Source organism: Lagopus leucura, unplaced genomic scaffold (genome assembly GCF_019238085.1).
Source record: "Lagopus leucura isolate 7727_CA_CO unplaced genomic scaffold, USGS_WTPT01 Super-Scaffold_100004, whole genome shotgun sequence".
In the NCBI taxonomy this organism is placed as follows: Eukaryota; Metazoa; Chordata; class Aves; order Galliformes; family Phasianidae; genus Lagopus; species Lagopus leucura.
The window spans coordinates 52,954,279-52,977,958 of record NW_024962264.1 but is presented as its reverse complement, the minus strand read 5'-3'; the positions used below and the strand labels follow the sequence as shown (position 1 = coordinate 52,977,958).

The window sequence follows — 23,680 nt, the reverse complement described above, 5'->3', positions numbered from 1 at the left end:
GCCTAATGGTGCAAACACCAACAATGGAACAATGTAATTTACAGTGGTTAAGAAAGATACAATTAAGTGTAATGGGGAGAAGAGAAGCAAGAAGTAAATGTAAATTAAATATTGTTCATTTTCCTAAGAGAAAGGTCTATTAGGAAGCAGATTAATCTCCCATTACTTGTGTAATTCAAAACCAAGTACAATACTTAAGATGCTACAGGGAATAATCCTGTTCTGGAGAGACAGACTACAAAATTTCAGATCATTTACATTTCCAGTTTCTCTGAGATTAACACTCTACAGAAAAATATTACAAAACACAGCAATAAAATTTGTGGAAGTAATAAGACGTACAAAGTCAATATATAAATCTGTTGAAAAACGTCATGGTTAATATCCTATGTGTATCATATTATACAATGGTTTCAATAAAATAGTTCCAATTTTTTTTTTAACCTGCAAGCTATGGAGAAAATTTTGTTATTTCCAGTATTTAATTTATTTGTAGTATCCATATTTGAAAGAAGGCTTAAAGAGCCTTGAGAGTTTTGGCTTCAACTTAACATTTATTAAAGGCCTCAAATTTTGCAAGTGTGCTGAACAGCACATTCACAAAATAGCTGTCATTAAAATACTATAACCAAGCTTTTCTTAAATGCAAATATGCCCTTGAAAATTAAATAACACAAGCTGTTCTCCTGAATTTTTACTGACCTGGAAGACTCCACAAGCCAGCAATTTCCAAGGTTCTTAATTTCTTTTCTAGTTCCGCCACTCGATTACCTAGAATTCTATGAAAAAAAGAAAACAAGAAGTCAGGGACATTCAGTTGAAATGAAATTCCCTGTTATATTAAGGTACCCAGAGCCTAATTGTTTGTGTGACTGCAATTGAATTTTGTACTTGTTACTTAATTAGTGCAGTAAACCCGTTAACAATTTTACTGATTTTTACTAATGGCATTGGACAGCCTCCCCCAGAGTTCAGAGAGAGCAAAATATAGTTGTCTAATTTATATCATGATTAAAAATTAAATCAAACAAAAAAGAACAAGAAAGATTAAAAAAATAATCTTGGATGAATTGGACATTCAATCTTTGCATAACGCTAATGATTAAGAATAGCAACTCCCAGTATTTCTATTTTCTCGCTTGCAACTATTTCTTCCTGGCTACTTTCACTTTCTCAGCAGCTAAAATCAGAAGATAACAGCTATGCAATCCAAATGTGCAAAACTCAAGACAACATCTGGATTGATTCAGCAATCCCAAGCACAGCTTTGCCTACTCTTATTTACAAGGGTTTGTCTGTCAGTGAGATTGCTTAATACAGCAAAGAACAGCCTTTTTAGGTGCCAAACTGTTGCCTTATTTACTAAAAAGCTTAAAGCTCTTTAGTGCTTTTACCACTCAGCCACTCAGTTTTCACTGTGTTTCTTGGGTCATCTCTTCTTTTACATCTGATTCCTAAATAAATACTATTTGCAGTTAGCTCTCCTGCTGGATTTAACGTTTAGACTTAATTCCCTCCCAAGATCAAATGAGATTCGTATCTTGCAAAGCTCTTTTTTTTTCTAATGAATTTTTGAAAATGTTTCTCTCACAGGCACAGCAAGTCTCCTAGAGTCAAAAGTCTCTAAATAAATCCCAAACAATACTCAGCAGAGTGAAAAAGCTAGACGAGACAGCAATTCTAAACATGACAGCAGAGATAATGGACAGCAAGCTTTATTCATCAAATTACAGCAACAGGATAAGTCAGTTAAATTTGAACTGAATGCTGAGAAGCAGTATACTGCAACACAGCAAGGCAACAATATCCTCCCAAGCTCACCAGAGCTGTGTAATACTGCACTGCATGCTCTCCACCTAGGGCTTTATGCTGCAAACATTTGAGCATACTGGGAATGTCATTACTGACAGAATGACAGAATCTGGGTCATGAAGGAAAGCAAAACCAGCAAATATTAAATGGACTAGAGAAATCGATTAACAAGGACTATGTATTTTTGAAATCTCCAATGTGAGGGCTCTGCAATGATATAATAAAAGCTTCTAAGTATTTTAAAGACTACAAAAATAACAGTTTGAGAGGGAGACTGTAAAAGAGAAAGCTTAGAATGAACATCAAAGCAAGCATGGGGCTGTATAGGGATATAGAACAATTAGAAAGCAAACAGCCCATCACGTTTACAGGCAGAGGAGAAAAGACATGTGGCAGCAGTTATTTCTCCAGTGAAAGTCAGCAACCACACAGGCCACCAAGGCTATGATAGATCTATTACTGCCTTTTTGCAATAACTGCTCAAGACGAGATTTCACTTTCAGAACGCTTCCTTCTGGTACAAGGGACTCAGTCCTATTAACTTTGTTTTCATAGTCCTGTGCATTGTGCTGGCCTGAGGGCCCACTGAAGGTCAGCTGAAGGATATGGAACCCCCCTGGCATAAGGATAGAGGAGACAGACAAATTGTGAAATACTCTTTCCAGTACGTTAGCTTTGTGAGGGAGCCAACAAAACAAAGCCGATGCGGCTAATGGTTGTCACTACAAATGTATCGCGATTCTGCACTTTTGCCAGGAAAAAAACCCAACTGGTTATTTCAGTAAGTGTCTCACCACTAGGCCCAGGACAGAAAAGGGAGAAAAAGACATCACCTAGCTGTATGACAGACCAAACCTAAATTGACCTTCTACATTAAGTTCAGCTACTCCTACTCTTGTTATTCAGAGAGCAGCAATTCTCTTGCTTCTCTTAAACTTTATAATTCATTTATCTGCTGTACTACGGTAATTCTAAAGATTTTTGTGCAACTCTATCCTGGTAATTCCTGGTAATTCCTACTGAAGCCTCAGAAGAGATCCTGAGCATTCTTTTTTTTATTTTTTTTTTAATCTTTGTTGCAGTTTCTCATGTACAAGGATCATTCTGCAGCTCTGAATGCTGCTCAGCAGAAAGAGAGGACAATCCTTAACCACAGTCCATTCAGTCAGGTACAGAACACATACATAGAACATGATTCTAGTTTGCTCCAAACCACATCACTGCAAGAGAAGTATGAGAGCAATTAATCCTACATAAAGCTGTGTGTGCTAATGAAAGCATATACTGAAAATCCTGAAAACAACACGGTTTGCCCTCAGTTTCTCCTTTCCCCTGTGTCCCTCCAAATAATTTCCCACCTCAGTAGATGCTGTGGAAAGTCTAAGTTGTGCTGGCCTGGAACAGCAGATATTTTTGAAGGGGCTGTGCGAGTTGCTAGCATTCAATTCCCACATCTATTTTCCCCTCTCTAGCAACAACAGACCAGACCCTTTAAAGAAAATAGAAGGATTGTGTCATTGACAAAGATGCCAATAGCTATTTCCACTGTTCTCTGGTTATGTGCTTAATGCAACAAGGGAGTTTGTCCAAACCTCCCTCCAGATTAAGGCTTTAGAGAAATACGTTGTTCTGGTGACAACAGCAAGGCTCCCACCTGAACACAGAAGATCCCTTCTGGCAATTCCAACTCTTCCCCAAACACACGGGCGTAATCTCAAGGGAGCTTTCTGACTTACAGTACCTGAGATCCACTCAAACTTATCTTTAACTTAGACTTACTTATAGAAGGTGTATACCCTCGTATAGACACAATCTTCCAAACACCATAAGTAGGGTCTGTCACAGTAGCTTATCTAGTTTTACACATCACGTGGAAATATCTACTCACAGGTTGAGGCAAGCTTTTTAGGTCTTTAGAAATAATAGAATAAGTGTAGCAGTCTAAGCAGAAGAACAGCTATGAAGCTCATCTGGCTTGCATGAATGCTGGCACTTTCATGAAAAAATTGCACTAAAAAAAAAAACAAAAACAAACGTAATAAACTGTTTATTGCTGGAAGCCAAAAAGATTTTTATCCACTTCTCAGAAGGGTTAGGAGTGTTTATTTTCACATTTACTTAACTATTTAGTCTTGCAATACATTACTGCATACAGAATTCATTTAAAATGTCTTTTTTCAAATTAAGCGGATGTGCTTGTGAGGAAAAACAAAGGATGTTACTTAAACTTAGCAGCAATAGCACCGATCACACAGGGAAACCAACCCATCTTCTCTCTAAATAACTTATATATCTTTTTAATCATGGAATCATAATACAGTTTGGGTTGGAAAGGACCCTAAAGAGCATCTAGTTTCAATCCCCCTGCCATGGAAGGATTGCCATTCACTAAATCAGGCTACCCAGGGCCTTATCCAACCTCACCTTGAATGCCTCCAGGAACATCTCCGGGTGGCCTGTGCCAGCGTTTCGTCACTCTCACAGTGAAGAATTTCTTCATTACATCTAATCTTAATGTGCCCTCTAGTTTGAATTCGTCACCCTTTGTCCTATTACTAACACTCCCTCATAAAGACTCCATCCCCACCTTTCTTGTAGGCCTTTTTCTTTCTAAAAAGGAAGCTAAAAAAATTACAGGCTGGATTTAGCCCTCTCATTTGTAGGCACTCAGTCCCACATTTCCTTTTACCATACCAGATATTTAGAAAAACAGTAATAATCAAAGTGCATCTGTTTCAAGAGCAAGTGAAAACAGATATTGGTTTTAAACTGGCTAACAGCAGAAAGTTAACTTCAACAGTACATTCAAGTTACAATCCACCAAAAAAAACCTACTGTCTTGTTATTATTTTCATTAATCAAAACACTAATTTAGTGTACTGTTACTGTGAAGTCAAATAGCCTTGTTTCAATAGTCAAGCAAGAAAACAGGTTATGACTTTGGAGTAGGCTAACTTGTGGGAGGCAAATAACAGTCTTGAAGAATCCCTTTTACTGGTAACAGAATCACTAACAGATGGAATACCTATCATAAACCAAATGTATAACTTTTTTTCTGAATAAAACAACCACTCCAAAATCTCATGTTCTTTAACCAATTTCATCTTCTTCACACAATAATCTGCACGGTTAACTGTGTTCTCAGAACACTCTACAATAAAAGCTTGACAAACACAGTTAAAGCATTGAAGGAAATACTTTAACATTCTGATTTATGAAAACACTTTTGTCATTACATTTCTCTCTAGTTCCACTTCCTTCTCAACTTCCTACAAAAGAACGATCTGCTGCTAGTGCCAAGGTTGTGAACTTGCCTATTCGCTTGTGCAGCAACCTAAATCTCACATCTAACCTGCACCAACTAATTGTGCAGTTTTCTATTAAATTTCAGAAGACATCAGACTTCACTCCTAACTTTTAAAATAGTAATTAAGTGTCCTCAGCAACAAGCTAATGCACCTGAAACAAAGGATGTTTTTTTCCTGATGTCCTACTTGCATTGCCCTCTTTCACTTTAACCCTTTTGTGACTCAGGTGCTTCTACGTGAAGTTGTTCCCATTCCTCCCAGTTACTTAAAAGCTTCCTTAATGAAACTAAAAGCCAAAGGTGGGAAAAAAAAAAAAAAAGAAAAAAAAAAGAACAAGCATTACTGTACAAGAATGTTCCTGGGCCTTTCACTCAACTTGCTCAGTATTTTCTGGCTTTCCATTCTGTTTTTTCTCAAGGCATCCAAAGCACACTCAAGTTCTAAGCATGCTCCTTCCTTGGGAAAGAGATGGACTATCACGACTCTCTAAGATTTTATCTTCTGTTGGTCACAAAATCCAACTCCAAATGTGTTTTCGTGCACACATCCAATCTCTACTCCAAAGGCTATACCAGCTGGGCACACAGATAAAATAATTGTATCTCTTGGTGAAGACTTGTCTCAAAAAAACTATGCACAGTAGTCAAAAATAGAGATAATATTATCAGAAAGTGAAGCAATCATCCCACCAGTACATTTGAGAGTCATAGAGGACTGCAAGAGATGTAAAATTAAAAAGGAAGCCTGCTATGGCTATAGTCAGGAGTATGCAAATTACAGCACCAGGAAATGATGCAGCATCAGAAAGTAAAAGGCAAAGACTGGAATAACAGAAGTTATTCTCTTACTGTTTTTTCTGATGTTCCATTAGCAGCAAGGAGGGAGCAAGCAGACTCCTCATTTATGCTGTTCAGTGCAGGAGCTCACCTTGCATTTCACAACAGCCTTAAAAGCATGAATTGACTGAGCAGCCATCAGTTGGAGCTGGGCTACATTCTCACTGCTTTAGTCTCCCTTCAGCTGATTAGGCATTTGCTTTCTCAAGAGTATTCGAGAGTGGCTATAAACTGCTCCTCCACTTCTGCTGCCACATCCCTAAGAACTATGCAGTGAAGTCTGCCTAGTATCATAGTTACAAATTTTCAAAATGAATCATCTATTCTAGCAGAATACAGTTCATTTCAGAGCTACTCCTTCCTTTCACAAGAGATAGCTGCCTGTTTCTGACATCTGGTCCTGATGTGCTTTTGAGAAGTCTGAATAATCTCTGATTACCAGTAGTGACTCAGTGTTGCAAAAAGCCCCCTTAAAAAAAAAAAAAAAAAAAAAATCACCAAAAAAACCCCACAAAAAACAGAAAAAGTCCTAAAGAAAAAAACCACAAAACCTGAGCATAGAATTGAGGCACACTTCCTAGCTCTGATTTTCATACACTACTTAAGGACAATAACATCAGAATGTCAGAAAATGTGTCAAAAATGATTATATTCTGCCATGATAGATGTTATACAAGATACAATAAATTCTACCGATGAGTAGAACAGCTGAAGGTAAACAAATTCTCCTTGAAGCTTCAGTTCAGATTTTAAGAAATCATATGGTAGCAATGTAACTGTGTTTATCTCCTAAAACTTCCGGCAAGTAACTACAGGAGCAACAGCTATCATCCACGACACATAGGCTACTTGCCTGTAACAAATGCCACACTAAAACTTTTCATACTGTCTCCTAGGTGTAACATTTGCTATTTCCACCAATGTTTAACAGTTGATCTATCATATCTTCTCCATTTCAAGGGTGTCCATCCTCCTGGCTGCTTTTCTTTAGCCCTCTCTACAGATGACTAGCAAGAAATGCCAATTCATTACAAGAAGTCAAACGATTTACTATGGTTTGCCTTTAAACTGGGCTGTAAATCAGTCCTTGCCTAGCAGTGGCAGTCAGGTCTCTTTAAACTGTATTATTTTCTCCAAACACATAGTTTATTTCTGGCTCTAAAATCCACAGTACCCACCCACCTGTTTGCAATGACAACAAATTTTCTGTGAAAATTCTTTCCCATTTCCCTGAAACTACTCCCAAAACTATGACTTTTCCATAGCTTGGTAAGTTCTGTTTTACTTAAGAGTAATGCTACTTACTTGTTGGTTTGCCTTTGGTGTTGTATGACCATGTTTTTTTCATGGATTGTTTCCAACAACGCAGTGGCCAGTGATTTGAGATCTGAAATGGACTGTGGTGTGGCTGGTAGGCTACATCCATGATCCTCAGACAATAACTCTTGGACTGTAACATTAAAAACACAAAAGAGTTTTGGCTTCTCAAGCACAGAGACATTACACAAACATTTACTCAGCATTAAAGGATTATTGGCATTACTTAAATGAACATATATATAATTTCCTTTAAATAACAAACCCAAAAGACCAGAAACATAATACAGAGCTGGCATAAAGATGGTGGCTTTCTGAACTGACTGTTCAGAATCCACACCAACTGCCAGAGTAAGAATAGGCAGCAACATTCTGGGTGTGGAGCACAGGCCTTAACGAGGAGCAGCCGAGGGAGTTGGGATTGTTCATTCTGGAGAAGAGGATGCTCAGTGGCTACATACTTTAGGTTATTTCCATTTCATGTGAAAACAGCCATCCAAGAATTTCCTTTGCAGTACAGAGCCTGTTTACCACTCAACCACATTACAAAGTTCACCAGTGTCATCAACTTCTATAACTAGAATGTGGCTCTGTTTATATTTGTACAGGTCAACGTGGAGAAGATCAGAAGCATAAAAAACAAAAAAAGGAAAAATGAGTTTTAACTGTCATGACAAAAAATACTTATCTTACCTGTGTGTGTATGAACATATTAACAAGGTATACTGTTTGGCACTGAGAATTTTCTCTAGCATTTAGCTCGCTGTTTTTGTTTGTTCGTTTCACCCTTTTGCTTCCCACAAAGAAACATGGGAAAAGAAAACTTCTTGCAAAGTACCTGAATGTAAAACCTCCCCAAAATAGGAGTAAAAAACCTAATTTAGGGCCCCCCCTCTATCCATCAATAGATTTTTCATTGGACTATGAATTGGGATTGCCATTGTTAGCAGAGGAAAGAGACTGAATAGAAAAGTGAGGTCAAAGAAAAGTCAAGGTTAAAGTTGCAAACAAGCTTAGAGATAAGACAAAAATGCATTTGATCCAATTGTCTGGTTGGGGGGTGGGGGTGAATAAATGGCAGAAGAATAGCAAAAGGGAAAGTAATACTTAAAAGACTTTTTTTTTAATCAAGTCAAATGAGAAAATTATGAAAAATTAGCACCTTATAATAAATACAAAATAAATATTTTTATTTGGTTGGTAAGGAAAGTGTTACTGAAATTGAGAAAAAAGAAAGGATGAATTCAATGAGATATGCAACACCACGCTGTGTTTATTAATACCTTGTTTTGCAGACAGGACTCCAGTCAGAGCACTGCTACTGGATCTACTATGAGTCTTCGAATTTTTTCTTCTCTCCAATGCATTCTAAGGAAACAACAAATGTCTTATTCAGTAAAACAGCAGGTCAAAAGTTCTACTCTGTTCCTTCTATTAGGAGTAAAAATGTGAAACTTTGGATTTGGGTCTCAGAACTTCACAGGGCCTGAAGCTACACTAACAGTATCCTACAGGAGTGTGATCTTCCTGGAATATTACAGAAAAACTGCAGTGTTAAAGGACTCATTCCATCACATTGAAATCACAGTGCTTCAGTCTCTCCACCACTCCCCTGTCCTTGTGCATTTTTCAGACTAGCACATTTTTGAATTCAAGAGTGAAGATACTATAATATTCTGTAGAGAGTATCAGTTGGGAACAAAATCAGTCTTTCCCCAGCATTTCTTTGGATAGGCTTCAAAGGAGAAACCTCAAAACCCCATTACCAGAGCTTCTAGATGCCTTATAAGAGGACGTATTGGCTTTCAGGACTTAACAGTAGCATGATACAGAAACGAGAGTCCAGTTTGTCCTGTGACATAATACCAGATGCTTCCACTCTGAGATACCCCTGTCATAAACATGAACAGACACTGACACAAACTTGACGGTACTCTCAGGAATTTTGCTCACGCACAAAAAGCACGCTGTTTCATATTGACCCACATGGTTAAGCAGCCCTACTGACAGTCCTAGATACCCAATCCTGTCCCGTGACAAGTAGATCTCTCCTCCTGTGCACCAAAATCACATCAGAAAATGATATAATGCTTGAATGCAGGAAAGAGCAAGAATATTTTTGCTCTTGGAGTTCAGTCCTGAAGGGTTAATACAAAACAATATATACCTTATAACCCAGGAACAAAGTAATAATGAAGACATAGCACTCATTAGGGTATGTGAAGAAGCAGTGATGCTGTTAGGAACAGGAAGACAAGACCTGCTTGTGATGGGAGCACAGACACGCTCATTCCCCATACACTGCATGACCTGATACTTTTCACCTACAGCAGGCTGGAAGGCTCATCACTCTCCTGCGTGACTAACAAATGTACAGTTAGAAGAGTGGCATGATTAGGACAGTATTTTACAGGGTTACAGTTAGAAAGATTATCGTGATGAAAAGAGACAATCCAAAATGAAATGCTCACCCACATCCTAGGCTTGCAGTAGAAAACTTCAAAGGAAGGGATCTCCATAAAGAGATCCTTCCCCAGTGGCAGTCAGCCCTTAAATGGGGTCTAGGAGAGGTGCAGCCAGGCTCCACTCCTTCCAGTCACACAGCTGAATTGTCTTCGCCTATGCTCCCATGGCTCAGTCCTTGCCTCAGCTGATCAGTGGTTCAAGGCTGTGACTCAACAGTTCCCATACACCCTCCCCAAGAGGTGCCACAGAACTTAAAAAGGTCACTTCATTCTCTTTTCCATGCACCCCTAACGGGTACCACTTTTGTACTAGACTGGCTGAAAAAGCCTATAAAAGGAAGATTACTGAGCATGCACAATACATACATGCTAATATTGTCAGAATGTTCATGGGGGATTTTTCTTTGCAGGCATAATTTTATTTAAATACATACAAACTTGAGAATGAACAACAATCTTCACAAACACCAAAGCGCAGATTAGATGATAGATGCATTGAGAGGATTTTACCTTATATTTAGTAATATTAGATTTAAGAAGGTTCACTTCCTCTTGAATTTGCTTTAATCTCTCTTGGAGGTACCTGGAAAAAAAGAGAAAAAAAAAAAAAGAAAAAAAAGAAAGAGATCTTTCATATAACATTACCTTCACTATTGCCTCAAATATTCCTCTTTACTACTTGGAATGACTCCTCCTTTACCTACTGAGAATGCTGTTCCCCTTACAGCTTTCTGAGGGATAAAATAACAAGATCTTACTGCTTTTGACCCCATAACAATTTTGGCAAGAAAACAAATTGCATCAGAAAACTAGGTTGCCCTTCTCTTACATTTGTCAGGCATCCTGCACAACCATATTATATAGTTCTTCAGGATTTTGGGAAGGGAAGCTGGAATGATATATTTATGTCTAGACGAAATAGTCAGAAAACGTTTACTCATCTTCTCTGAACTTGAAAGTTGGTAAGATGAACACCTAACATTCATATGTATGCCAAAACAAGACTCAACTAAGCAGAGCTTTTGCATTGCACTATCACTCAATTCATGGTACTTCCCATTAGTAATCACAGAATATAAAATTTTACAGCTAAAAGATGATGTACATAAACTAAAACAATAGTTTTAGATCTTCCTCGCAACCTTTAGGCACTTTGGTTAGACAGCAATTTCCACACAAGAAGAAATACTTTTTAATGCATATAAAGTTTACATAATATCCTCTCACAGTTAAACCACCCTTGCATTAGGGTTTGTAACAATTTAACTATTTCAGTGAAAAAAAAAAAGGGGGATCAACACTCAGAGAAGGAGGAGGCTTAAACTGATAGAGAACTAATAGACTACATAAAACAAAACAAAACAAAAATGCTGGGAGGAAGCATCTGGTTTTACTCTATCCTACCTGAAGTACAAGTAAAAGGGAAGTACCTTACAAGCCATGGTTCGCTTTAAGGTAATTGTCGACATTAAGGGAGGTACCTGCCATGACTTCCCAGTGCTTCTTCTGTTGACCTTTGTGGAAACCATAAAACTTTTTTTTTCTTCCCCATGGAAGTGGCAAGAATATCTACACAGGTGACTTCACAAGTACAGTGTTGTTGGAAAATCACACCTTGTTGACAGTCACTCCTTACGGTGAAAAGTATGTCCAAAAATGATAACTCAGTGTACTTGAAATCCCTATTTACAATTCAGGATTAGCCCACTTCAACTCACTATGAGTTCCTTAAGACACTGATTTTTAATACTCTCTTAGTGCCATACAGCGACAGGAATAAAAGGTCTGCACTTCTCTTTCTTGCCCAAGACAAGACATATTAGGGAATATCACTTACGTCTTTGTAGCCAAATAAAACAGCATTACTAATTTTCTGCAGCATAACTTTCCCAATATTCTTTGATGGTTAGTTACAGCAGAAACAAAATAGTCAAAGCAAATGACCAAATCTCTCAGTTGTGAGATTTTGTTGTGACTTACTTCCTGGTGCTCCTGTTGAAGCAATATGCTACTAGTTCTAAGGAAACAGTGAGGTGTGCCATGTACTCACCTGTTCTCCATACAGAGAGCATCTATGTCAATGATACGGTTTTCATGTCCTCCTAAAACATGATTGAGTTCTTGGTTCAATCTATCAGACTTATCTTGATAAAAAGAGCGTTCTTCTTTAACATCCTGTAACTCATCTAGTGCAGATTGAAGATCATGTCTCAGAGCCTCAATCTGAAGAGAAAGGAGAGTCATATCAATGTTTTGAAGTCTAGAAAAAAGAGTGCACAGTGACCAAACTGAAAGCACCTACAATCAAGCACTACATCTCTGATCAGATGGATTTTTGTACAGTCTTTCCAAAGCTCACATCTCCAGTACTTTTACTCTATTTTGTTATTATTATATTCATTTGAATTTAAATAACCTTAGCAGTTAGACTTGTTTTACAAAATGACTAACACATAACAGCAAAAGAAATCTTAATTCATACTATAATCTTGCTCCAAACATACTAAGCTAGTTTTAGAATATAACATCTAGGTCTCTGAGAATGAACTGAAACAAATTATAACTAGGCAAATTTGGAAGATTAGATAGAAGAAAGTCTGTAAGTGGGAATTTGTACTACTTATAGGATTTTCAGCAATAAAGCTCCATAGAGTAAAAGGAACTGAAAGAAGTAAAAAAAAAATAAGCCAGCATGGAATTGACAGGGTGAGCCCTGCTATTAAGCAAAAGGGTAAAAGAAATTAAAAGAACATTCAGGGACACAGAGCTTCAAATTTCTAAGGAGAGGAAACAAAAAAATGTTGAATAAATTCTGCAATGATTTGAGAACTCCATGGGCAGATTAAAAAACTCTGATGAACTAGACAACAGAAAAACAGGTAACGAGGCTACATGCTGAACAGACATAGAACCTGGGGACAGAGATCACGGAGGAATCATACTGGAAGAAGACTAAGAGCAGGCAAAAGTCCTCCTGGTAAACTAAGGCAGTAATGCACTTGATGTATAGACTGAAGAATAACAAGAAATTTGCACCTTTTCCTGGACCACAGAATGGCTGATTGAGGGTAGAACTGCCATTGGTACGAATGAGCACAGGATCAATAGAAAACAAAAATCCAGAACTGCTCAGAAAGCTATGTATCACTTTTAGGGAAAGTGCCTGATGGGCTGAATAATGCCTAGCATGTGATATTGATACAAACTTGATGTAGAAAGAAGAAACCTGATGAAATATTTTATCAAAAGGGAGGAAGGAATGGCTAAGATACAAGAGGAAAAGGAAACAACCTCACATGTTCTACAGAAAATGTGATTCATAGAACATACATCAGCCATCATATACTATTTTGAATACTACATTTTTAGTTGCTTTCACTAAAAAGTCTTTTTCATTGACAACACTCAATTGTCACAAGCTGTTGATGGCTGCACATGACAAAAAAGAGCATCTATAATCTCAAGAAGGAATTGCTGAGATCAGAAAACTCATTCTTACCATGTATACAAGCTTAAATTAGTGCTTTCTTTACAATTCTTAAATCAGTAAGAAATGCCTCAGTAAAAATGCCAACACCTTTACCACTATTTGCAGTAGTAGATAGTGGTACCAGCCTCAGAACACAGGGGAAAACTGCCATTTACTTGCAGTAAGGCAAGCTCTATAAAATACAACACCATGTGCCTGTTTTGTTATTACTTGTTCTCGAGCCTTCTCCAGTTGTTGAACAAGATCCTCACGTTCATGTGCTGCAAAGTGGCGAGCTCCAACTTCGTCATCTCCAAGTCTTTGCTTTGCTATCGTCATTCGAAGGAGCTGTGATGACAAAGACGTATTCCGTAAGCAAGAGATCACAGAATGTAGCATGAGAGTACCTCTAGGTTAGAAAGTAAGGCTGTTAGATTTCATCACTTCCAAGCCAAATAGCTGGTATTATTTAAACCAGATGAAATTTTCTAGCTGAGGGCTTAATTCTGTTCTCAGGAAAAAATTCCTGTCAAACTCTCCGAGCAGAAGAGGTGCTGCATTACATCCTGCAACATTAGTCAGCAGAGTATACAAATATCCAAATGCTGAAAGACCAAATAAACACAAAAATGTGGTCAATAATTTTTAGAAGTGGCAGGAATTAATTCTAGACAATTCTCATAAAGCCAATTTCATATTCGGATCATAAAATTATCTGCAGCAGAAAGTACATTTCCTAGTTAAGGGAAAAAAAGACACCAAGCAGTTCTCAGCATCACTTTACCTATGCCACTTAAAATCCCACTGTGCTACACTAGTGCAAAATTTGCATTAACAACTGCTCATCAATTTTACTGCTCTTTTTTTTCATTATTTCAAACAAGTTAATTCACGCTAAAACCTAACAAAGAAATGGGCCAACAACAAACAACTTGGCTAAGAAATGCAAGAAGCTAATGAACTCATCAGCTTTGTGCCCGCTGAAAATAGCCTGTCTTGAATTAATACACAGCTGTATTAAATATCTGAGGCAGATAGGAACTACCTTTGAGAATTATCAAGTATTAAAATAAGACTCTATAAGGCATTCAGCATTTGCAGTTGCTTATACTGTGCACAGCCAGGCAAAAGTGTGGCCTCCCTGGGGCCTAACTTGTAGAAGCTCCACAGAGACTGCAGAAGCTCACTATGATAACCAGCCTGAGCTTCCCTGTATTTGACTGTACCAAGGAATTAATGTACATCATTACAGAAAAAAAAAATCAATCTTCTGAAGTAGAGATGGTACATTAAAATTTGTCTTTGGTATTTATGGGATGCCAGTCACTGTAGCTGCAACATGCCAATTATAATCCTGCTGATACAAGACAGGTTAGCAAAATCACCTTCCCCACTTATTTCAGCTACAGTTTAGTACAGTCCAGTGGAGTTTGTATGACTCTATCCGATAGGCAGTTCACTTGCTCAGGAGAAGCAGTGCCCCCAAAAGTAATGCTGGGGAATACATTTCCCTCTCCCCACCAAAAAACTACTGCACAGTCAGGAACGCTGAACAGATCATAGAAGATATAATTCCTGTTAATTCCTTCTCAAAAAAAATAGTCCAGAAGGCAACTAGCAAATTCTGGAATGATCTCAAAGCTATGTAATAATTTTTTAAAGACTAAAAGCTCAATAAGCACAAGTCTTGATAACGTGATTTAATGCAGTTAGATTAATTACGTTTCTATAATCTCTCTCTGAGATAATCAGAGGTATCAGAAAGGTAGTAAGAAACAAATGCAGTAACATTTTAAGACTCAACCTTGTTCAGAACAACTGGAAATGGGAAGAGGATTGCAGTTTACCGAGGCCTCAGTGCCTGCAGCACTGCAGCACCAGGCTGGGAACATATCAGGGCCGCGACTGTGCGCTAAGAGCAGCCTCCCTCCTGCACAGGAGGGGTGATCATCAGATGCAATTATATCCGTGAGCAATTAGTACTTGCAAGGTCAAACAGTCTGCCAGTAAAACAAAAGCTATTTACTAAGAAGTTTGAGATAAAGAAAAAAAAAAATAAAAGCATGAAGTCTTACAACAAGAATGCTTCAGAACCCCAAATTCCATCAGTAAAAGTACAACAAACATAGACAAAACAAAGTAAAACACCAATCCATAAAACAACTGAGAGCTTCTCCCAGGCAGCTGGCTGATCAGAGAGCTGGCAGGGCACAACAGGCCAAGTCCTTTAATTCTGCACTGCAAAAGCCTCACAAGGCAGCACTACCTGCTGTAAAATTCCCACTTAAAACTCTGTGACCCAAACAGATACTAATGCCAGGGGGTTAAGAGTTTATTTCATATTTTAGTGCTTTATTACAATTTTTATACACTTGTCCTCTGGCTGCTGTATTTTTATTTCTATCATTCAGAAATCACCGAGTAAAGAATCACTCAAGTTCATTTTGCAGACACAGAACAGGTTAATGCTGCCCCTCAGGAACCTGCAAACAGCATTCACAACAGAACAGAATGGAGTTAACAGCACCTCACCAGAGATAGCTCCTGTTCGTCAAGAACCAACGTGTTGTTAACCCAAACACTCTGATGCTGCAAGCCACCAGTCTGTACTGCTTAAATATTACACTTCTCTCCTGATCAGTGTCAGCTAAAATAGCTATTCATAAAGTAGCAGCACTAACACAACGCCTCAGAGGTTTCACTGCAAGAGCTGCTGTGCCAGCTAGAGACAAAAGATAATGTCTGTGCCAAAGTTTTATGTCCCTGGTTATCTACAAAACATGCAAACGAAGAAGGGAAAATAAGCACAGACAGTAAGTTCTTCACAGAAGGCAGAAACCATCATGTTTAGCTACAGTCACTGACAGCCATTATCTTTCCTAAGTTGCCTATAAAATCTCAAGAAGTAGATGAGGACTATGCAAACTTGCAACATTAAGTCCCATTTCTGCCAAAACAGATGCACCACAATTAACATTCTGCACCGTTGCTGCCTTACAATAACAAACTGTCAGTAATACCACAGCTATTGTTTCCCATGCAGCTTCCTTTCACTTAGCACTGCCCTCCACAGCCTACATTTCTTTGCGTGGGTAGGAAGACAACTGAGTCATCTAGTCTTCCAGAAGCCTCCAGTTTCTCTCGTGCCTTCCATTTTCCTCTACTTATGAGAAAGAATGAGATCTCCTAGCTACGCTCACTCCAAGTTTCAGTGATTGTTCTCCAAGTATTGCTGTCAGAATGTTAGAAAGGAAAAGGACTTACAAAGAACTGTATCACAAACATGGAAAAGTTTTCATGTGTCAGAGCTGATAAGAGATTGTGATCCATCATAAAAATAAACAGTCCTAGATATCTGCTGCTGGAGTGCTGCAGTCTGACTGCTGCTGTATTTCTGAAACTGCAGCAACAAACCCTTCCAGAGACTGCCTAAAGAAATTTTATTTCTGCCTATTTGATTCTGGTTGAAAATAAATGAAAAAAAAACTAGTCTACTTAAGTCAAATTCAAGTACTTTGTCATTGCCTGTTAACATACTTAATGTGGTTAGAAAAAAAAGGTAAAATGCAATCACTGTAAGGTCTTCTTGCTAATCCCAGTAACTGTACCCAACTAGCAGCAAACATGAAAGCAGTTAAAAACAAGTCAAGCCATCAAAACATTTCTTTATCAATAGGGCTAATGTGCGATATTTAAAGATTTTTCTTTCTTTTTTAGCCATACAAAGCTCTTGCCATTCAGTGACAAAGCCTGCATGAGTCACCCCTGCTCAGACATAGGCAGAATTGTTCATCCATAAGCAGCTTCACTTGCTGCAAAAGCAGCTGTTTGTTCATCTCTTGCCAGAAGTAAGGTTGACGTAGACCAGCTGGGCAGGATGCCCTCCCTCACTTTGGAAAAGCAGAGAGAAGAACGCAGAGGAAGAATGTAAGAACAAGCAAATTATTATAGTTCTTTGGTTTTTTTATATACCATGTATTATTTGGACTTTAGTGCCCGAAGTAACCCAACTGCCAGTACAGGAGAACTGATGAGCAAAACAGAATGGCTTCAGGAACAAGTGTAGAATTTTATCACCAAAGTTGGAAGAGAGAAAAATCTGACATAGGAGGGAAGCATTAAACCCCTCAGAGAGATGGCAATGTTTTTTTTTTAGGCACTTCAAAATGTGTAACCTGCCTTCAAAATAAGCTCTATTTCTCATTTACTAGTAAAGTAAATAATGTGTTCCAAAAATGAAAATCCCAGTCTAAATTAATCCCTGTCTGATGTAATTCCTGACCACCGCTCCCCACCCCCCTTTATTTAGTGATGCACTATTTTGCACATTTTGAACAGGGCCACAGTGGGCAGAATGACCCTTTTTGTATTCCATTCCTTATGAGAGTCATGCATTTAAATTCACTCTGACAATACAGATATCAGAATGACAACCAGCTACTATCACATTAATTTGTAAGGCATGTTTGAACAAAGCCACTTCAAGCACAAAGAAGTAGATTCTGTATTACCAACATCATGTATTTAGAAGGAGTTGGAATAAGTACATAACCTTGATATTTAAGTATGCTTTAATTGTACTACCTTTGTGTTCTGTCTGGATTAACAAACATTTGTTACCAATTCAGGACTGGCATGGCAAAGGCTGTACTGGTTCTGCAGAACTGGCACTGCTTTTAATGCTGCAGTGTAATTCAAACAGTAGATGAACAAAAAGTACCTGGGGAATCCTTTGAAGACTTGAGCAAGTTACACTGAATGTTATGCACGGGACAAATTCAGGCCTCATATGGCCATTTCAACAACTCCATTCGCATTTCTAAAGATCTTTGTGACAAACAATGCATAAAGCTGCTTTATCATAAAATACTTAGGTTTGAAATAAAATAAAATGGAAAGAACAAAACTAACCTGATCAATTGAAAGAAAAGAGCTCTTATTCACTTTTTTATATCCTGTAACTTTAAAGTGGTATTTGAAGAGAAAGTTATCATTCCATGTTTCACTTTTTACTTGCGAACTGACTCAACTGGTCTCAAATTCAACCTTTCACTAGTTTGATCTCTGAAGGTACTTCTGCATATGCTCCAGCTGTGAATGTTACACACATTTGGCATGAGTTTAAATATTTCAATTAACAGAGACAACAGGAGTTTGATTAATACCAAATGGCAGATTTTGAGCAATGTTCCACATAACTTGCTAAATTTAGCAATGAAATAAATTAGTTATGTAACAGGACAAGAGCATTGCACTAAGCTAAATATACATTTTTTTAATGACCTGCTCCATATTTTTGTAGGGAAAAATATGCCTTCCTGGTTTTATCATCTACTAATATCTTCCATTTTCATTGCAGTGAAAAATATCACATGCTGAAGATGAAATGCTTATGCATGTAAGAGGAAATATCACTAATAAAATACATTTAAAAAATAACTCTGAGATTATTAAAGCAAGGCTGGGTGCAATATTTATAATTAAGGACAAGTGAGTAAAAGCAGTAAATCAAAATATCTAATGAGCTGCATTTACTGCTCTCTTATATAGGCTTCTTTTGTTTGACTGTACTGAGCATTTATTGTAATCCAAATATTCTAGAAGTTCTGTAACCCATTGTTTTGATTTAGTTCTTTGTTTTCCTAAGAAGCTAATGCAAAACTCCAGTCCTGTTTACATATTCCAGTCAATTTAGTGATAAATTAAGTTTATAATACCTTATTGTCCCCTTGTACTTCCCCGAGTCTCTGCTGAAGCTCCCTAATCTCTTCTCCAAGATGTTTATTTTGATCTTGAGCCTCACTCAGCAGTTGAGTAAGATTTGCCTAGAAAAAAAAGCAAGTATCAGTCAAAAGTTAGTGCCTATGGAGATAAGTGCAAGTGGTAATTGCAAAGAAACACTAGGTTTAGCCCTTATCTGCCAACAATCTTTACTTTTATAGTTATTGGTATTCATGCTTCATGCTTCATTGGAGAGTCACCAGGGTTCCTTCATCTTCAATAGCAGAAAATACATACAGCATGCACGCATTCACTTTTCCAGAACAGCACACAAAACCCAAACAAAATAAAATGAAAATATTTACACTAGTTCTGGCATCTTGGCTGGCACCAAGAGGAAAACATAGAGTACTTTGACAGTATTTATAGAAAGTTGCCAAAATTATAGTTTTAAACTTACATGCAATTAGACAAATGGCATAGCTGAGAAATAATTATGATCTAATTATGTTCTTTAATAGTCTTTAAAGCAGATTCCTATTCAATAAGGCAGAGCCATTCAGAGTCACTGCCCCTGTTTGGAGCTGCACCACAGATACCTAATGGCACAAAACTTCAGACATGGCCTGATTCGTGGTCTTAGCATAGAGACTTCATAAAGAGCAGAAATGAAAGCTAGAGATGAATTCACCTGGAGGCAGGGAAGCTTCCCAAATAAGTTAAAAGCCCATCATGCACGTTAAGGTGAGCAATCTGGTATATAATTTCACAATTCCATCTGCTTGATAGCTAACCAAAAAACAAGCAATATTCTTCTTTCCTAAGATATCTGAAAAGGAGCAAATACTACCAACAAATTTTTTGCCTAAAAATAACTCAGAAATACACAAATATTGACTTTACACAGGGAAAGTCTATCAAAATGACATCTCTTCTAAGAGCATTATAATCGTGGCAGCTAATATGCAGCCTTTAAAGACATCCCCTACGCCAGCTAGGTATGTCATCTATTGTCATAGATCTGAAGGATAGAAAAAGAAATGGAATGAGAATTTTCAGCTTCTCTGAGGCAACATTTCTAAATTAGCCCTATACAGAGTCTCTGGATTTAAGGTCAATGCATCAAGTGACTGTTCCTTGTTCTCTCTGAGTATTTAAGTTCAGTTTTAGCGTCCTTACTTGTTGCTCTTTTTATTCCCTCATTTCTCTATTATTATATCTCTTTATTTTTTGGTCCTGCTTTTTTACCTTGTCAGTTTCATTACTAGGCAGTCTCATAGGAAGTTTATTGGTCTTTCCCTTTAAAACCTCTAATCTATTGAACCAACACAGTTGCCACCCCTGCAATCTCTCTGTTTACTAAATGCTATTTCCACACCTCCTGCTTTATATTTAAGTCAACTACTAACACGAATATAGCTATGCATGCATCTGATATTTCCAGGATTAGACTATTAAACCAGGACTTTCGTACGATGGCATACAAGGAAGCTGGCTCCAAACTCCAGCTGGCCTAAAATAGCAATACCTTCTAACTTTTAAACAGGAAAAATAACTCAAGATAGTGATATCTCCTACTAGATTCAATGACTCAAGCCTGATTCACTGCTATCATTTCGACCTTTCTGTTCCTCTGAGACCCAAGGTTCAGAAGAGAGTAACTTTTCCACAATTCTGGAATAGATTCAAGCATTTTTTAAATTACTGATAGGCCTAGAGTCTGCAAATAAAATAATGTGAGAAAAGAGCCTAATTGTAAAAACTGTAAATATCCATCTGCAGGGCCAATATTACCTACTCATTTTATTTTCAAGACAACAATCACTCCTCAAATATGCTTTGGTATTTCTTTTCCTATGCGTTAAACAAATGAATAAAAGTCATTTATGTACTGAATGAACCAAGGGGCTTCAGATCGCATTCAGTCAATGGTTCTGATAGGAATTTCTTAATGGCTGCTTAGAAGAAATAAAACAAAAACCCTATGCTTCTATGAAATTGTATTTAATCTGAAGTACCCACAGCTTATGCTCAGATGATTTTTAATCAACTGAATCCAATCAGTAAAGCGAACCAGTTGAAAGGAACACTATTTGCACAAATCTCCCTGAAAAAAGAAAATTCTACCTATAAAGTCCCTTTTTATGACGAGTCTGAACAACTCCTGACACTGCAACAGCTATTTCAACACCAGGGAGGACCTCAGTCTTGCTCATCGGTCCTTATGGCTACAACACCAGGATTCTAGCAGTCAGTAGTCAGGACCCAGCTTCCAGTAAGTCCAGGAAATGCATTACCATGCTTATACTAAATCTTCCTGCTCAGATTTCTTTCCCCTAAAACCACTTCTTTTGCAGCGTGACTGTATGCTGAATTTTATTTTTCAGCCATATAAATGACTTAACATGACAAAAACCTTTCTACTTGAGACAGGTATTTTGGAAGAAACTGTAAACAAAGAATTTTAGACACCAAAATAAAACAGCTTCATTTAAGCATACTAAGAGCATTACAATGAGCTAAGTATAGACCTGTTCCTTAATGCAAAGCTTCTATTATACTGGTGTTAGACTAAAACAACTGAGCTATGTCACAGGAGCAGTCTCTAGCAATTACTCATTTCCCTGGCTTAGAGGTACCATACAACATGTAATTTAGATTGTTCCCTGTTTTAAAGGTTTTGGCAAGAACTCATTAAAGCTCCGTTAAATGTGGGTAGAAGGAGAATTATTTGATTTTCAGGTGCTCTGCTGGGCTTCAAGAGAGCCAGCCAAGAAGATACTTTGAACAACACCTGGACTTGGTACCAGTACTTTGGCACACAGAAGAGAACATACCATATGGTTGAAAGATGATAAAATTAACAATGGAGGACCTCTAAGAATATATTTTATGAAGAAAAGGGAGAAATTGTAACCCAAGGAAGGAGAAAGGTGATTCATTTTTCCAACTGGCAACTTCTTCTCAATATTCATAGAAGACACACAGAATTCACTTAGAAATTCAAGACAAGTTACTTTAGCAGGGAAGCTAAAGTTTGTTTCATTTACCTGCATAACAGAACTCTCAGAAAATTAGTCAAATTCAGCTTTCCTACTGTCAGTTTCTTCAACAGTTTGATGCTAAGTGAAAACTTAAAAAGAGTCCTGTAAACTGCCAGAGATTTCACTTCTTTCACTCACGCTACTCAAAGCTGTGTCTTTGAATGATGTGGATAAATTTATACGCTGTGGTTAAAGGAAGAGAATCATGGAATGGCTTGCATGGAAGGGACTTGCATGGAATGGCTTGTGTGGAAGGATCACCAAATTCCAATCCCCCTGCCACAAGCTGCTAGATCAAGTACTAGATCAGATTGCCCAGGGTCCCACCCAATCTGGCATTAAACCCCTCCAGGGATGGGGCATTCACAGTCTCTCTGGACTAGTTCCAGCACCTCACCACTCTCAGTAAAAAAACTTCTCCCTCACTTCTAACCTAAACCTCTCTTCCTTTAGTTCAAAGCCATTCCCCCTTGTACTACTACTACCTACCCATGTAAAAAGTTGATTTTCCTCATGTATATAAACTCCTTTTAAATACTGGAAGGCTGCAAAGAGGTCTCCCTGCAGCCTTCTCTTTTCCAGACTGAACAAGCCCAGTTCCTTCAGTCTACCTTCTTAGGAGAGGTGCTCTAGCCCTTGAATTCTTTCCTGTGTTGGGTGTCCTAGACTTGGACAAAGGACTCCAACTGGGGCCTCATGAGGGCAGAATAGAGGGGAACAATCACATCCCTCACCCAGGGAAAGGGAAAGATGCAGAGTTCTGTATCCTTCCACAGCCTCATCTTTTCTTGCCTCTGCAACAACCCAAAACAGGAAACTGTCCTCTCTCAATGCAGCCACTTGTTTTTCTAATTAACAAAGAGAATTTCATTCAAATATATCAGAAAATCTTTCCAGAGCTCGGTCCACCCTTAGTGTCAGCTTGGGGTATACTTGAGCCTCCACAGCATTCTTCTACATGTCTGCTACAGGAAGCATGCCTGTATATTTCAGCACAGTTCAACCCCACATTATAGTACTGGACAGAAGAATTTATGCCAAAATTGCTTTTTCTGCTAACCAAAAGCAAGTGCAACATATGGCAAAGATCCCACTAGAAGCTGAGAGAAAAAGTGTGATGTGGGAGTGCCCACTGGGAAGTGCCTCCTTTTTTTAGCAAGGAAAAAAAAAGCAATACAGAGCAGACAAAAAAGATTCACTGGGATGGGATCGTGAAGCCTTTCCACTTAGACTTCTGTTAAAATTCTCAATAATATTTTGAGGATAGAAGGTTGAAGAGAGCCTTACTTTCAGCCATGGACAAACATCTGAAACTACTGACAAAAATACCTATAAATATGAATTTACTAATGCAAGTCAGTTGTCAGACAGCAAGAGATCTTTGCTCATTACTGACCCACAGAATTTGAACTGATGACCTTAAAGAAAAACTATAAATAACATGGAACTGCAAACAGTCATCTCTGGCATTACACACTACCCTTGAATTTGGATTCTTCAACAATTTTGCAAATCTAGCTACACATTCACAGTGTTATTTTTCTTCACATCACTTTAAAAAATGATGGATAGTAACACAGGCTTTAATATACCTCTCAATCCTCTTGCACATAAATCTTATCTGACATTTAAAAAAAATAAAAAACTTCCTGCCTTTAGATGCTGCCTGAAAAAGTAATTTGTTAAGGGGAAGAGAACTTCCAAAATA

At 37.9% G+C, this 23,680-nt stretch overlaps 1 protein-coding gene across 3 annotated transcripts in view; it reads right to left on the bottom strand.

The window, feature by feature from the left end:
- The window catches only part of CCDC149 (coiled-coil domain containing 149), a 52,343-nt gene that overhangs the window by 12,564 nt on the left and 16,099 nt on the right, over positions 1-23,680 (bottom strand). For all 3 annotated transcript variants that reach the window (XM_042870673.1, XM_042870674.1, XM_042870675.1), the window contains exons 4-10: positions 18,925-19,032; positions 13,439-13,555; positions 11,789-11,961; positions 10,249-10,321; positions 8,557-8,641; positions 7,262-7,406; positions 703-779 (exon numbers count right to left, since the gene is read on the bottom strand). In XM_042870673.1, the coding sequence (XP_042726607.1) occupies positions 703-779; positions 7,262-7,406; positions 8,557-8,641; positions 10,249-10,321; positions 11,789-11,961; positions 13,439-13,555; positions 18,925-19,032 (778 nt within the window). The remainder of the gene's footprint in view (positions 1-702; positions 780-7,261; positions 7,407-8,556; positions 8,642-10,248; positions 10,322-11,788; positions 11,962-13,438; positions 13,556-18,924; positions 19,033-23,680) is intronic.